The sequence below is a fragment of the Brienomyrus brachyistius genome, chromosome 15 (genome assembly GCF_023856365.1).
Source record: "Brienomyrus brachyistius isolate T26 chromosome 15, BBRACH_0.4, whole genome shotgun sequence".
Classification (NCBI taxonomy): Eukaryota; Metazoa; Chordata; class Actinopteri; order Osteoglossiformes; family Mormyridae; genus Brienomyrus; species Brienomyrus brachyistius.
In genome coordinates this window covers 10,632,050-10,645,712 of record NC_064547.1, presented here as the reverse complement: position 1 = coordinate 10,645,712, position 13,663 = coordinate 10,632,050, and the positions used below count along the sequence as shown (strand labels likewise).

The following is a 13,663-nucleotide window of genomic DNA, read 5'->3' as shown; positions in this document are numbered from 1 at the left end:
CTTTCTGCTCTCATTTCAATCCATTTTTATTCAATTGAACTTTATAGCCCTCACTGTATAGCCACTGAACCTGGCACTTCCTGTTTTGGCCATGATAACAGGAACCAATGACGATGGACTGGATGTAGGCAAGGTGTTAGCATCTGTGCTCTGGCATAACAGTCACAACAATATACAGTGATTTAATCAAAAGCAAAATGACATTTGCAAAGAAGAACAGACAATGGGCCAGCATTCTTGCACCTGGGTACAGTGCAACAAACTCTGTGGTTCAGGAGTCCAGTGACAGTAGTAAGACTGCCTATCAAGATTGAACACCACAGTTGAATGTGTTGAAGTTGATAGCTAAGGACACTATTTTCTCCCACCTACAAGATGGCACAAAATTAAAGGGAAAGTTCTTAGAGTTCAACTTAAGTTACTTCTACTGTTAGAACTCCATACATTCATACATCCAATCATCTTCTAAGTACTTGGGATTGTATATTGCTTTAAATAAAAGCATGCGCTAAAAAAGTAAATGAGAAAGTAAAACTTTAACAAACCATGAAAAAAGATACAGATAATAGACTAGTGCAAATTTATAACACGACAATCAAAAACGTAATCATAGTAATTGTGAGATAAAAGTCTCCTTTCTGTGTTATCGGTTATTCCTCAACTGAACGAATTACTTAGTTCATTTACATTAGTACAGAGAGCACGGTAGTTTTATGGATACAAGTATGACTTCATAGCTTAATGGCTGGAGAGGTGAAAGCCGCAGATCGCTCTTTGTGTCTGGGGTTTGCATGTTCGCCCGATAGAGATATTCGGGTTAGCTGGTGCGTATGACTGCACGGTAAAGCTTCACCATATCACCTCCTGTCGTCCTCACTGGGCCGGACCCCTTACCCGGCTCGCGGCAGTAGGGCGCTGGAGCGCGCTCCCAGAATGCACTGCGCGTCCAATATGGAGGAATTGACGGTGGAGATCCGCGGCTCTAACGGGGCTTATTACAAGGTAAATATACTTCAAGGCCACTTCGGAGCGACTGTAAGCGACTTTGGCGAGTGTGGAAATATCGCAGAGAGGGTGAAGAACGTTCAGGCGCCACTTTGCTTTCACCGGCGCGTGTTTTCCTGACATTTAGCGGTGTGTATGTATACTGTCGGCTCCTCTTATGTCCCACAGGCTTTGCTACCAAAACCAGTTCATAAAAATAAACGGTATTTTTTTACCAGTTTGCCGCCCAATATCTTAAGTGTACGTCCAGTCGATTTGCAGTGTTTTAGGTTTCAATTCGGAGCTTTGACGAGGGGCGGTACTCGGGGTAGTCAGGCTAACCTTAGCTAGTCGGCTAACTCCTTTGTTGGCGTTTCGCTGACCTAGCTAAGCCGTCTAGCCCGACAGTTCATGCTGCTTTACAATTTAATCAGTTATGGAGTTTACCAGGTTAGTTTAGTTAGCTAGTATAGACAGTTTGCTCGCCAGTTCAGGCCGGTCTCTTAGTTAGTTAACCACTCACTCAGACTGTTTTCCCGGTTTAATTTGTCCAGTTTCACACTATACCAGCAGCAGCATGTAAACAGTCGGGTTGCCACGGCGACATGGTTTCTTTACTGCTGATTTTATTATTATTGGATCTGTCTTTTAAATAATCGTTCATCCAAACAGCAAACGTAGTTTTAATGGTTATCTATGCCGTAGCATTATGTAGCTGGAGCAGCATTATATTTGGCCGTCGGGAAAGCTTGATCCATGAATTACGGACCTGTCAAGGAACTGATGCCGATTTATTTTCAGGGGTTTAATTTATGTAAGACGTGTTTTTCTTTAATCAGACGAGCTAAATTAACAGCTCTGTGTATCTAGATGGACATGAGTGGCTGCTAGTCATCGAAAAGTGGCCAGTCGTGTTCTGCTCGGCGCTTTTGGTGGTTAGGTGCACTTGGTCAAGCAGCAGCCTTCCCTGATCGCCCAGTTTAAAGCGTCTCCCCCTCCCCCTTTACCCCCAGCTGTCCCCCGTCACTCTTCGCCTGCCGCGCATTCCCAGCTATTTTTGACTTGGACGCGCTGAGATGTAAGAGGGACCGACGTGTTTCTCCTCTTCCCCTATGGCTGCCGCAACAGCAAATGTTTCCATGGAAAACGCCCGCATATTAAAGTCATTTGGTAAAAATAGACGAATTACGTTATGAGAATCTTTCAACGTATATATAATCGTCTGACATGACTTACCAAGTTACTGTTACTTAGTCACGATGCTTTTGTTTATTTTAGTTTTATGTTACCGACAAACATGGCATATAGAGAATCTCTTGCTTATGATTTGGTGTACCTAAAATCAGTCTGGCAGTTGTAGGTTAGGCCTGTGTTGTGGTTTTGTTGTTTCAATCTGTGGAACTGCGGGTTTGAATCCAGCCTCGCCGATGCATGTTTGTGAATATTTGTGCATGTCTGTCTGTGTCTTCCATAGTACAGAGGTATGCAGATAGCTCTTAAGTTTCAGTTTCTGAGCAAAGGTGTGTATGTAAGACTCACTAGCCATTGCATTACTATGACCAAAACGGGATAACACCAGGTTACTGAAAATGAATTGATGGATTTTTTTTTAACAGTTACAGTAAATATATACTAAAACTGTACATTAGTCTTAAAATGAATATTTAAGAAACATCTCATTCAGAGATGGGTCTAATGAAGAGTTCCATTTTCTGTTGTAGGGGCTTGTCAAAGATGTCCATGATGACTCACTCACCATTGTCTTTGAAAATAAGTGAGTATGATCTGTGCTCCTGTCTTTTTTTACATTTGTATTCCGCTTAAGGAAAAACTCAAACTGAAGCCATCCAAACTTGACTTTAGTCTTACTTCTTTAAAGGTCATTATCAGAGTGATAATGTTGAATTAAACTTACAGTTACGGTCTTTCTTTTTAAGCTGGCAACCAGAGAGACAAGTTCCTTTCAGTGATGTGCGGCTACTGCCTCCATTGGATGCCAGGAAGGATATCAGAGAGGGTGATGAAGTCGAGGTAGGTCTTTTATAGGAACATCCATTCTTTGATGCCTTTCAATCATTTTTTCTCCCTGGGCTTGTTTTGCTTTGTTTTGATTCCCCTTAGGTAATTGTCTCTTTTTCCACAGATTTTTTCAAGAGCGAATGAGCAGGAGCCTTGTGGCTGGTGGCTGGCTAAAGTTCGCATGGTTAAAGGAGATGTAAGTAAAATGGGGTGGCATGGTATTTGGCCCTTTTCAGTGTATAAGATTACATTCACTTTTGATATGGGGGCTGCTCTTTGTGAAATGCCTCTTACAGTTGTTTTGTTTGCCGTTTCCAGTTCTACGTAATCGAGTATGCAGCTTGCGATGCCACGTACAATGAAATCGTCACCTACGATCGCCTCCGGCCCATGAATCTGAATAAAGCTGTCACTAAGAACACCTTTTACAAATGCACCATCCCTCTCCCAGAGGACCTATGGGCAGCGTATGTATACTGTGCATCACATAATTCATCGTAGGATTACAGTTGACTTTGAGTCCAGCGTGCGTTACTGTCGACTTTGGGGTAAAAACAGTTTATTCCTTTTAGGTGTGAAAATGAGCAATCACACAAGGATTTTAAGAAGGCAGTAGGAGCCTGTCGCATTTTTTACAACTCAGAAACCCATGAGCTGGTTGTCTTGGTGAGTCTGACATTTTAATTCTCATCATATCATTATTTGTCTAAGGAGGCATATGGGTCTGTGCTCACCGCAGTTGTGCTCCACTCCAGTCTACAAATGAGGCCACTGTCAAGCGTGTTGCCATACTGAGTGACATGCACCTGCGCAGTATCCGCACCAAGCTCATGCTCATGTCCAGGAATGAAGAAGCCACAAAACACTTGGAGGTAAAAACTGGGCTTTAACTAGGACGGCACAGTGTATTGTTTCGGCATCGTCATAGCGATGTGCACTGGTGCAATAATCCTTGCTTTTGTGGTCGCTGCTTTTTGTCTGTTGGCAACTTGCAGCAATACCACCAACATATTTGACAGACTTTGTTGTTAAATAGGTTCTGTTTGGCTGTAGTTTATTTCAGGTAAATTTAATCTCCTTCATATTACAATATTAAGTACAAATATTTCAAATTTTGTGATGTAGTATCGTGTAGCCTTTGCTTTAACCTTACAGAACTAACATGGGAATTGTGCTCTTTCTTGTCTGTACAGCTTTGGGCACTTTCCCACCTCACCAGGTTACAATACTTTAGGTACTTTTCCATTGACGACTTAGGAATTCGACACATGCAAAGCATTGAGTGTATGACACTCACCAAACCGTGAAAGCATCTGACACGTCATGGCATGCTGCTGTGCACTGGGCATAGGAACTAGAGCCGGAGAGGTGTGACATCATTTCTGTTTTGCCACTAGTACAAATTGCGTACCCGATCTGACAAATCACAGGATATTCTAAATGTTATTCTGAGTTAATGTATGGTTACAGATCAGCATAGATTGCTATAAATTTAGCAGATGTCCCAAAAACACCTTTTCATTTCTGATATACCCTTTGCAGTCAAACTGTATTTTCTTGCAATTTAAAAGCTGCCCACACCTCTTCATTGTGCCTCGTATACGCCATGTAGTATTATGCTTTAAATTATCCGGCGATGCATCACACATTCATATTTACTGGTTTTTAATAAAGTAAAAACGGCACCAGCAAATAATTTGATTAAACAATAATATCTCTGACCGCTCTCCCGTAACTAAAAGAGAAACACGACTACACGCATTATTCTAACTTTGCGACATGGAGGTTGCAGTGTTGCTTGCATACTCTTTTATTTAATTGCTCACACACACGAGCTGAGAGACAAATCCATTTGGTTAATTAACTGGAATGATGTGTAAAAATGAAAATCGCAATTTACTTCATCATGTATTTACTTTAGCAGCACGACAAACAGGGTCTGGATTTTACTCATTCATTAGCCAATCATATCACTTTAATGTAGTTGGGGGCGGAGTCCACAATGGTTTGGTCTGGTTCCGGGGCAGGACCAGACTGACATGCTTTCAGCACAGCAATGTGTGCATACATGTTTGTTCCAGTTCAGGAATTTATGCTAAAATTTCCTGCAAGAGATGTTTTCATCATAATTTGATTTTGAGAAAGTATTATTTTTAAAATCGACATTGGAATAGTGCTTAGGTTCTTACAAAAATGTTATTGCAACATCAACGTCAAAGGCATTTCAAACAGCAATTACTTTCAAGATGTATATGAGCCTAAGGAAGTATGATACATGCAGTTGTTGAACTGTTCAAGCGGTGATTGGCATTTAGTCACATCAGTTGCTACAAAAAAAAAACAGATGGGTGGATAAATGTTTTCATAAATAGTAATAATAAGTTTTATTTATATAGCGCCTTTCTCACACTCAAGGACGCTTTACAATGCAAACAATGATACTGAAAAGAATGCAGAAGCAACAGCAACAATAACAGCAGAACAACAACAGGAATGTTACGTAGTAGTGGTTACATTATAGCATTTGTGGAATAACTGAGTCTTCAACTGAAGCTTGAAAATGTTAAGAGACTGCATCTCACAGACTGTGAGGAAGTGCGTTCCATAGTGTAGGTGCTGTCACATAGAATGCCCTGCCACCCACAGAGGATAATCTGAATTTAGGTACAGTGAGAAGGCTGTAGCCTGGTGTGCGAGCAGGTGTGTATGGAAGAAGGTCAGACAGATAGTGAGGGGCAAGTCCATGGAGAGCTTTGTAGGTGATTAGTAAAATTTTACATTTGCTTCTGTAAGTGACAGGTAACCAGTAATGTGATTGGAGTTTTTTGTATGTGTTAACAAACGGGCAGAGTTCTGAACATATTGTAGTTTGTTGAGAAGTTCTGATGGGAGGCCAGAAAGCAATACATTACAGTAGTCAAGGCGGGTAGTTATGGAGGCATGGAATAGAGTTTCCGCCACACTGGGGGATGGATGAAGGCGAGAGATGTTGCGGAGTCGGAATGTCAAATTGGAACCATGATGGAGATTTGAGAGTTTGAGACTTGGCTCGGACTCTATGTCAGAGACTTGGGACTTAACTCTGACTCTAATTTTAAATCTGACTCGTGAACATCTCTGCACCAGTGGAAAACCAACACAAAGAAGTACCATGCTTTTGGTAGTTATCTGAAGTATCAAAAGTACAGTACCTGGTGCAGTGGAAAAGTGCCCTTTGTCATACAAAAAAGGCTTGTATCAGGCTTCTGTCATTTTATCGTGCTGAAGTGAAATGGTTTCCTTTTTTTTTTTTTTTTTTTTTTTAAGAGCACCAAGCAATTAGCTTCCTCTTTCCAAGAGGAGTTTGTGGTCAGGGAAGACTTGATGGGGCTGGCCATTGGGAGTCACGGCAGCAACATCCAGCAGGCCAGGAAGGTCCCTGGGGTCTCTGCTATTGAGCTGGATGAGGATACCGGCATGTTCAGGATTTATGGGGAGGTGAGTTGGACCCTGTGTTTAGGGACGCACTGTTTCTGCTGCGGCCTCCAGGTTGTAACTTCTGCTCCTTTCACATTCGCGTGTCCCCCCCCCCCCCCCCCCCCAAAGAGTGCAGAAGCCGTACAGAAGGCACGACGTTACCTGGAGTTCATTGAGGAAGCTGTTCAGATTCCCCGAAACTTCGTTGGTGAGTGGAAACTTCCTGCACCGGCCCAGTCAGTGGTCATAGGACCACAAAGAACACTTGTGTTCTTCCCTTTGCAGGCAAGGTGATTGGCAAGAACGGAAAGGTTATCCAGGAGATTGTCGACAAGTCAGGGGTTGTGCGAGTGCGAATCGAAGGAGACAATGATAACAAGCTTCCTCGACAAGAAGTAAGCCCTTAATTATCTGGTTAAAGAAGCTATATTGGGAACTATTGTCAATTTTCTTAATGCCTGCAAATTTCTCAACTTTGCACACCTGTGCTGTGAATTAAGCCATAATTGGCTCAGCTTACAGCAGCAGTGTTCATGCCTATAATAGTCTTTTATTCTGTCATAATTTGAGCCTGTCTATCTTGACACAGGGAATGGTTCCTTTCATGTTTGTTGGCACCAAGGAGAGCATTGGGAATGTGCAGGTACTGCTGGAGTATCACATCTCTTACCTTAACGTAAGTGTCTTGCTGCCGTTGTGCGTGCTGCCGAGGAGGACGCCTGGTGCGGGGACTGACCGCCTGTCCTTTGGGCCATAGGAGGTCGAGCAGCTGCGACTGGAGAGGCTGCATATTGACGAGCAGCTGCGGCAGATCGGGATGGGCTTCAGGCCTGCGTCCGGCCGGCCTGTGGACCGCGACCGCGGCTACGGCGCAGATGACGGTGCCTCGGGGGCCCCCCTGCACAGCAGCCGCTTCTACACGGGCAGGGGGCGAGGTCGGAAGGGCCCAAACTACACCTCCGGCTATGGTAATGGGGATAAGATACTAAGTGCTCTGTGAATCATGTGACTCAAGGTTTGACTTCAAAATAGTCTCTTACGAAGAATGAAACGCGTATTTTAAGAAATTGTATAGCTATTTCAGAATGGTTAAACAAAACTTCCAGCTTCTGTTTTTTTTTTTAAATCTTATGAAGAAGTAGAAGTAGCCAGACTGCATAGAGAGACTCATGTTGTCGTGCACTAATTAAAAAGTCTTTTTCTCACTGAATTCTGATGAATTCTGTCTCAGGTGCAACATGAATTAGCTCTTCCCATGCTGAATGGACTCTTTTCAACTTTCCAGTTGTAATTAGCACAGATAAATTAGACATACTTTGACAGTAGTTTAAGGGACAGCTGAGCTGTTGTATTAAGGAACTGCTTTGTTATGGGCAAAGAGGAGTAGAACCAACTAACTGTAAGAGCTTTAAATGTAAATTTATTATGGATAGAGTGTAATGCCATGATGTTCAGAGGAAATATAGCTTGTCCAGCACTTAAAGGAAATAAGTCGGGAGATGCTAGAGGTTTTTTTGGAGATTCGGCTAGCTTGCTGGTGGATTATTTCTCCTATAGGCAGTATATTAATGCTTTATATATATATACTGCGGCCTCTGTATAATATCTGTTTGGATACGGTCACTATTATAGATTCTGGAAATATTGTGCAATTATTGGCCAAAATTATATTTTGAATTCAGTGCTCTTTTTCTCTTACTGTGTGCTGCATTGTTAAGCACCTGTGAGTTTTTTGTGCGGTAGCTAGTGGTAGATGGAGGCCCTACCACTGATCTAGCTTTGGCTCTTGGCCACCGCCTTATATGTATGCTGCATTGCACAGTTTGTTCATACAGATGATACTGGTGCCTTAGAATTGTTTCTTAGGTTGATGTGCATGTGGATATTTTGGCTGTAGGTTTGCTTTTGGATGGATTGGTTGACCGTTGCTTGGCTTCCCACACCCAACAGGTACAAACTCGGAATATTCTAATGCCTCCGAGACTGACTCTGAACGGAAGGACGAACTGAGCGACTGGTCTCTGGCCGGCGAGGACACAGAGCGCGGACCGCGGCAGCAGCGGGACAGCAGGCGGAGGCTGGGGCCAGGACGAGGGCGCGGGGGCCATGGCGCCAGGGGCCGTGGGGCAGGACGGGCGGGACACAGCTCCTCCATCAGCTCTGGTACAGGGCTCACTATAAATTTTGCAGTAGTGGATGACTGGTGACAAACAGCCCAGTCAATTTCGAGACAAGTCAGTTTCATCAACTAGCTTCAAAACTGATTCAACATACTCAGGCAACCAAAACAACACCAAAGGGGACCAAGTTTTGAATGTAGTTTCCTTTGGCTGCTTAAAACGTCTGCAGAGTGCTGTCTATTAGCATGTGAGGTTGTCAGCAGGTTTTTGGAGGAGTTTTCCAGTTTTCCATGTGCTTTACCCTTCCTACTCTTCCTTGACATGGGCTCAGTGCTGAGAGACCCTGACAGCAACCCATTCAGCGTGCTGGACAACACAGAGACAGACCAGACGGCCGACACCGATGCCAGCGAGTCGCACCTGAGCACCGGCCGGCGCCGTCGCTCCCGCCGCCGGCGCACAGATGAGGAGGCCACCCTCATGGACGGCCAGAGCGAGTCCGACAACGCCTCGCTCAGTGAGAACGGCATAGGTAAGCACCAGCGGGCTGTGCGCCCCCTCGCCCCCCTCCGCTCAAATTTCCTTTTTAAAAAGGGGTCTCTGCAAATTTCATTTTGTAGATGATTTTGAAGCAAAGACCCAGCGGCGTAATCGTAGCCGTAGGCGGCGCTTCCGCCCCCCAGAGGAGAGGCACACAGGTAACGGGGAAGGCCCAGGCTGTGTGTGTTTCGAAGCCGCATGACCTGCAAGAGGCTGCTTAGCCAAGAGGCTGCATTTTGGCCTGTGTAGCCTGCAGGGGCCCTCCTTGGGGTTATGTGGACGGTGCATAGTGTGTGCGGGTCATTTAAAACCATATGCATGAATGTCCTCATCCCTATCAAACTGTTAAACCGCTAATACTGTGTTTTGACCTTGAGTTGATTTTTTTTGTGTGCTAGCCTTGTTTTATGTAAGTCTGTGTGTGTGTGTGTGTGTGTGTGTGTGTGTGTGTGTGTGTGTGTGTGTGTGTGTGTGTGTGTGTGTGTTCTCATATGACAATATGTTCTAATATGTTTTAAAAAGGTTGTAACTAATACCAGCCTTTTCCTGTGTTTTTCTATGTGTTGTAAACAATATCTGAACTGCGCAATTAATTTGTTTTGTTCTGTTATGGAGGATATAACAATTGGTCATTGAATACTTTGCATACTATTCCAGTGATTTTTCAGGCTGTTTTTAACAAGCATTTTATTTTTTTGTAGGGCTTTTTATTGAATTTCTTCTGGAGCACACACTGATAGGTGGTGTTTGTGTGGGTTAGCATGTTTTTATGGAAAAAAGGCATTTATGTAGGTATTTTTAATTCTGTGTTTCAGTTACCGTGGCAGATTACATATCACGGGCAGAATCGCAGAGCAGACAGAGGAACCCAAGGGATCAGAAGAAGAACAAAAGAGAACCGGTGAGAGTGGGTGGGGATGCAGGTGTACACAGCAGATAGCAGTGCATAGTAGCAGCTGTCTTTGTTTTCTCATGCATCTGTTACTTAACTACCTGATATGTATGAAGCCTGGATCACACCAAGCCGATTTTTGGTGCGTTGGTGAGAGACAGTGACTAGCCGTCGTGCCGGAGTGTGCAGCACGGTCATGTGGTTTGTCACCGTAGCTTGTCTTTTGGCCATTTTAGCATATTTAATCGGTCTCTGAGCTAGTTGGCGAACCTGAGGTCTCTGATTGGACTGTATGTTAGGGGTGGGTAATATGCCCTAAAATTATTATCACGGTATTTGTCGAGTTTTCGACAAATTGTATCAGGAAGCACAAAATGAAAACATCAAGGCACACAGCTACTGAAACGTACAGTGAAATATTTAAATGATGTGTTATCCAGAGCAACGTGAGCGAATAAGGAACTGGAGGTAACAATGCGTTAGTGTTATCACAACATAGCAACAAAGTTTGCATAATACTGACGTTTGCTCCATGTTGAGTTAAAACCAAACCAGGTCCAAATAACAATAAAAAGTTCCCCCCTTTTTTAGATCGAGTCTCCTCTCCTGTCCTCCTCGACTGTTTCCGACATTACACTTGTCTTTTGTATTTCTCTTTCCCAACCTTTCTTAAATTAGGTGTAGGGTAATGAAGTTAAGTGGCTATTTTTGGCCCGACATCACCATGCATTCATTGGGCAGTGCCTTTTACACGCACCTTGCATGAAGGCAGCAGTGCATGTATATGCTGATTTTGAGAATTTTTAATTTGCTACTTATATATTATAATAATAATAATAATATGTGTGTGTGTGTGTGTGTGTGTGTGTAACCAGGTTATATTTGTTCAATGTATATAATTACACAATCTGTTTATTTTTAATTTGTTTACTTGCTATCACGACAGCGTCAGAGTGTGTTTTAATAGAAAATTCACGCAATGTAGACAAACAGGTTATATACTTTATAGTGTATACTATATAAAGACAAGTATTCAGACTTTGAAGAAAATTCTATGCTATTCTATTTTTTTTTTTGAATAGGTAGTTGTTTCAATAGGGTATTTTCTTCTTGTGGTGTTAAAAGTATATTGCAATCCATGGCATGGCGCACAATCACACCGATAATGACTATGGCACCGGTGTACCTCCCACCCCTACTGTATGTCAACCATCGCCTCTAATTGTACCACTGCGTTCGAGCACAAATTTTCACAATTGACTGGATTTGACAGCTATAGTCTTTTGTCGTTGGCTTGGTGGATACCCAGCTTTACACGTACACACTAGGGAAATATACAGACTTACCACCACTCACACATACAAATGGAAAAAAAATGCATGTACAAATAAATTTTGGCCTTCCTTATGCCGGGCAGCACTACCCTACCTTGTGCACACTGCACTAGCAATAGCTGCTGTGGGAAAGTGCAATAATCATAGCGTTATGAAAGAAAATGGAGCAGTGTGGAGTTAACAATGTATGAGAGACTGTATTTTTGTTTCTTGTGCTATTTCAATTAGGACTTAAAAGCTATGTTCTTCATAGTTATTTACTGTTTATAAATTCTGCTTCATGTACCTCTTGGTATTCAGCTGCACTATGGGTAAAACCCAACTTGTTTACTGATTATTAAATCCATACTTTTGTACTATCTCCCATCTCATTTTGGCAGGATACACAGGACTGTATAGTATGACTGGAGTACAAGTGTATTACATCAGTGAATCATTTTGGTATTTATTCATTGACCACAGGTCATGGTCCTAAGCCTGAGCACTGTTGTTGTCTAAGTCATTTGTGGACATTTCTTTGCTTGTGTAGTTTCTGTTTAGTACAGTTGGAATTAAAGATTATAATAGTCCTACCACAGTGATTCGCCATAGCAGCTATAGAAAATTAATCAACCATTCTGACCAATCAGATTCAAGCTTCACTAGTACCCTGGTATAAGGATGTTGTAATAAAACTGCTCTGCATAGATTCATGTGCCATTCATAGAATTGCAACATGTGATTAGAGACTGAATCTTCGTAATAGTATGATTAAGGAGAGGCTTCTATCTGCTTAACTTTTTGAACTTGGTTAAGAATATTCTCCTGAGACATTTGTATAATCTCTATAAAACTGCTAGTCTGTGAGATAAATTCAGCTTTACCCTCGCCCCCTCCCTCCCTCCAGGGACAAATGGATTTTATAGAGGACCACAGCCCTGCTCTTGTGACAACCAATGGTCCCAAGAACAAATCTGATGAGCCCCCAACAACATCAAATGCTCCAGCTGAGAGAACCACGAGAATTGGTAGCGGGGACGACGGAAAGCAGCAGGCCGTACAGAACGGGGTGTCCTAAGCCTCCACTCCTGGTTGACCTCCGCTTTTTTTTTATATTAGTGCTTGCACAAGCTTGCCAAAGATAGACATGTGGACTTCCAGATTTTTACAGCACTTTTCAGTTCCTTCATAGTGGAACAAAAAAGGGGATGGATCCAAAAAAATAATAATCTGAACATTTACAAGATTAAAAAATTACACCTAATACGTTCTTAAGGACGTGATCAGATGTTGTGCCTTCCAAGAGTAGAAAAGTAAACTTTGGCTGGCTGTAGCAAACCTTTTGTTGAATATGGTGACAATGGGAGAACACCCCAGACGTCCTACTACTTGTTATGAAGAGCGTTAGCTGCTTTTGTTACGTTTTAATATGCAACCACTTCTTATACGAGGAGAAACCAGAAAATGCAGTCTGAGAGATATTTGCACTGAACAGTAACTTTCCCAGTAGAAAAATGTTAGTCTGGAAACTGATCTGTTAACTTTGTTGTCCATTTTTTAATGCTGTCACTACCTTCAGAATACTTGAAGATTGTATTTTCTTTTTCTGCTTGAACACTGGAAAGATAATGGGAGTGAATTCTCAAAGTGGGCTTCATTTGGTTTATTTATTTGAATATGTACAGTATTTAAATTCAACTGTAGTAACTGTAAACACTCCAAACTCAATCCTTTTGCAGGTGTCATTTGGAGTACTGAAAGATCAATTTCCAGATTTTTATTTTTTTGTTCTGTAAGCTATGTTTGTTAGTTCTTTGTGTTTTTTAATGGTCATTTTGGTTGTTTGATGTGCAATATGTTTTGTATGCAGGTAGTTCTTAAATAAAAATTTTTTTCCATCTTGATTACAGTGTTCCTTTAATCGTAACTTGTTGGCAACTGTGCAGAAGAATTTAGCACTATTCTGGTAGCATTGTTCCAGGTCCTATATGTTCTTAATGATAATGTTAACAGAGCAAACAATTGCGAAAAACACCTCTAGCTTTTTGGGATTTGGCTCAGGGGACAGTCACACTTGAAATCTTGTATCTTTACTGTCCCGCTTATTGCATCACTATATTCTCCAAAATAATTGAAAAAGCAAACCTGAGATGCTATTGATTCTACTATGTGCTGCATCTGACGGTAAGATGCACAGGAAAGGCCGTTTAGAATTGGAGGTTTGAGGTTTACCACAGCTTATACCTAATTATATGTCAGTTGCACTTGCTGTCAATTACCACTCCTGCAGCTGACAGTGTCAAGTCTATGGTCATAATGGCACTAGCCTATAAACAAAA

The 13,663-nt window shown here is 42.3% G+C and overlaps 1 protein-coding gene across 3 annotated transcripts; it reads left to right on the top strand.

Annotated features, from left to right (window-relative positions):
* The first annotated feature begins 859 nt into the window (after positions 1 to 859).
* Positions 860 to 13,228, top strand: fxr1 (FMR1 autosomal homolog 1). 3 transcript variants are annotated; one of them, XM_048977085.1, is made up of 18 exons: positions 936 to 1,002; positions 1,998 to 2,154; positions 2,706 to 2,758; positions 2,922 to 3,015; positions 3,128 to 3,199; positions 3,322 to 3,470; positions 3,576 to 3,669; positions 3,759 to 3,875; positions 6,310 to 6,480; positions 6,589 to 6,667; positions 6,745 to 6,854; positions 7,049 to 7,135; positions 7,217 to 7,427; positions 8,410 to 8,622; positions 8,911 to 9,111; positions 9,200 to 9,277; positions 9,935 to 10,020; positions 12,232 to 13,228. In XM_048977085.1, the coding sequence occupies exons 5-18, from the start codon at positions 3,185 to 3,187 to the stop codon at positions 12,400 to 12,402; spliced, it is 1,782 nt and encodes a 593-aa protein (XP_048833042.1). In that variant the 5' UTR covers positions 936 to 1,002; positions 1,998 to 2,154; positions 2,706 to 2,758; positions 2,922 to 3,015; positions 3,128 to 3,184; the 3' UTR covers positions 12,403 to 13,228. The 3 variants fall into 3 exon arrangements, with proteins under 3 accessions (XP_048833039.1, XP_048833041.1, XP_048833042.1); XM_048977082.1 differs by lacking the exon at positions 1,998 to 2,154 and having other exon boundaries at positions 860 to 1,002; XM_048977084.1 differs by lacking the exons at positions 1,998 to 2,154; positions 9,200 to 9,277 and having other exon boundaries at positions 860 to 1,002.
* The last annotated feature ends 435 nt before the right edge of the window (positions 13,229 to 13,663 follow it).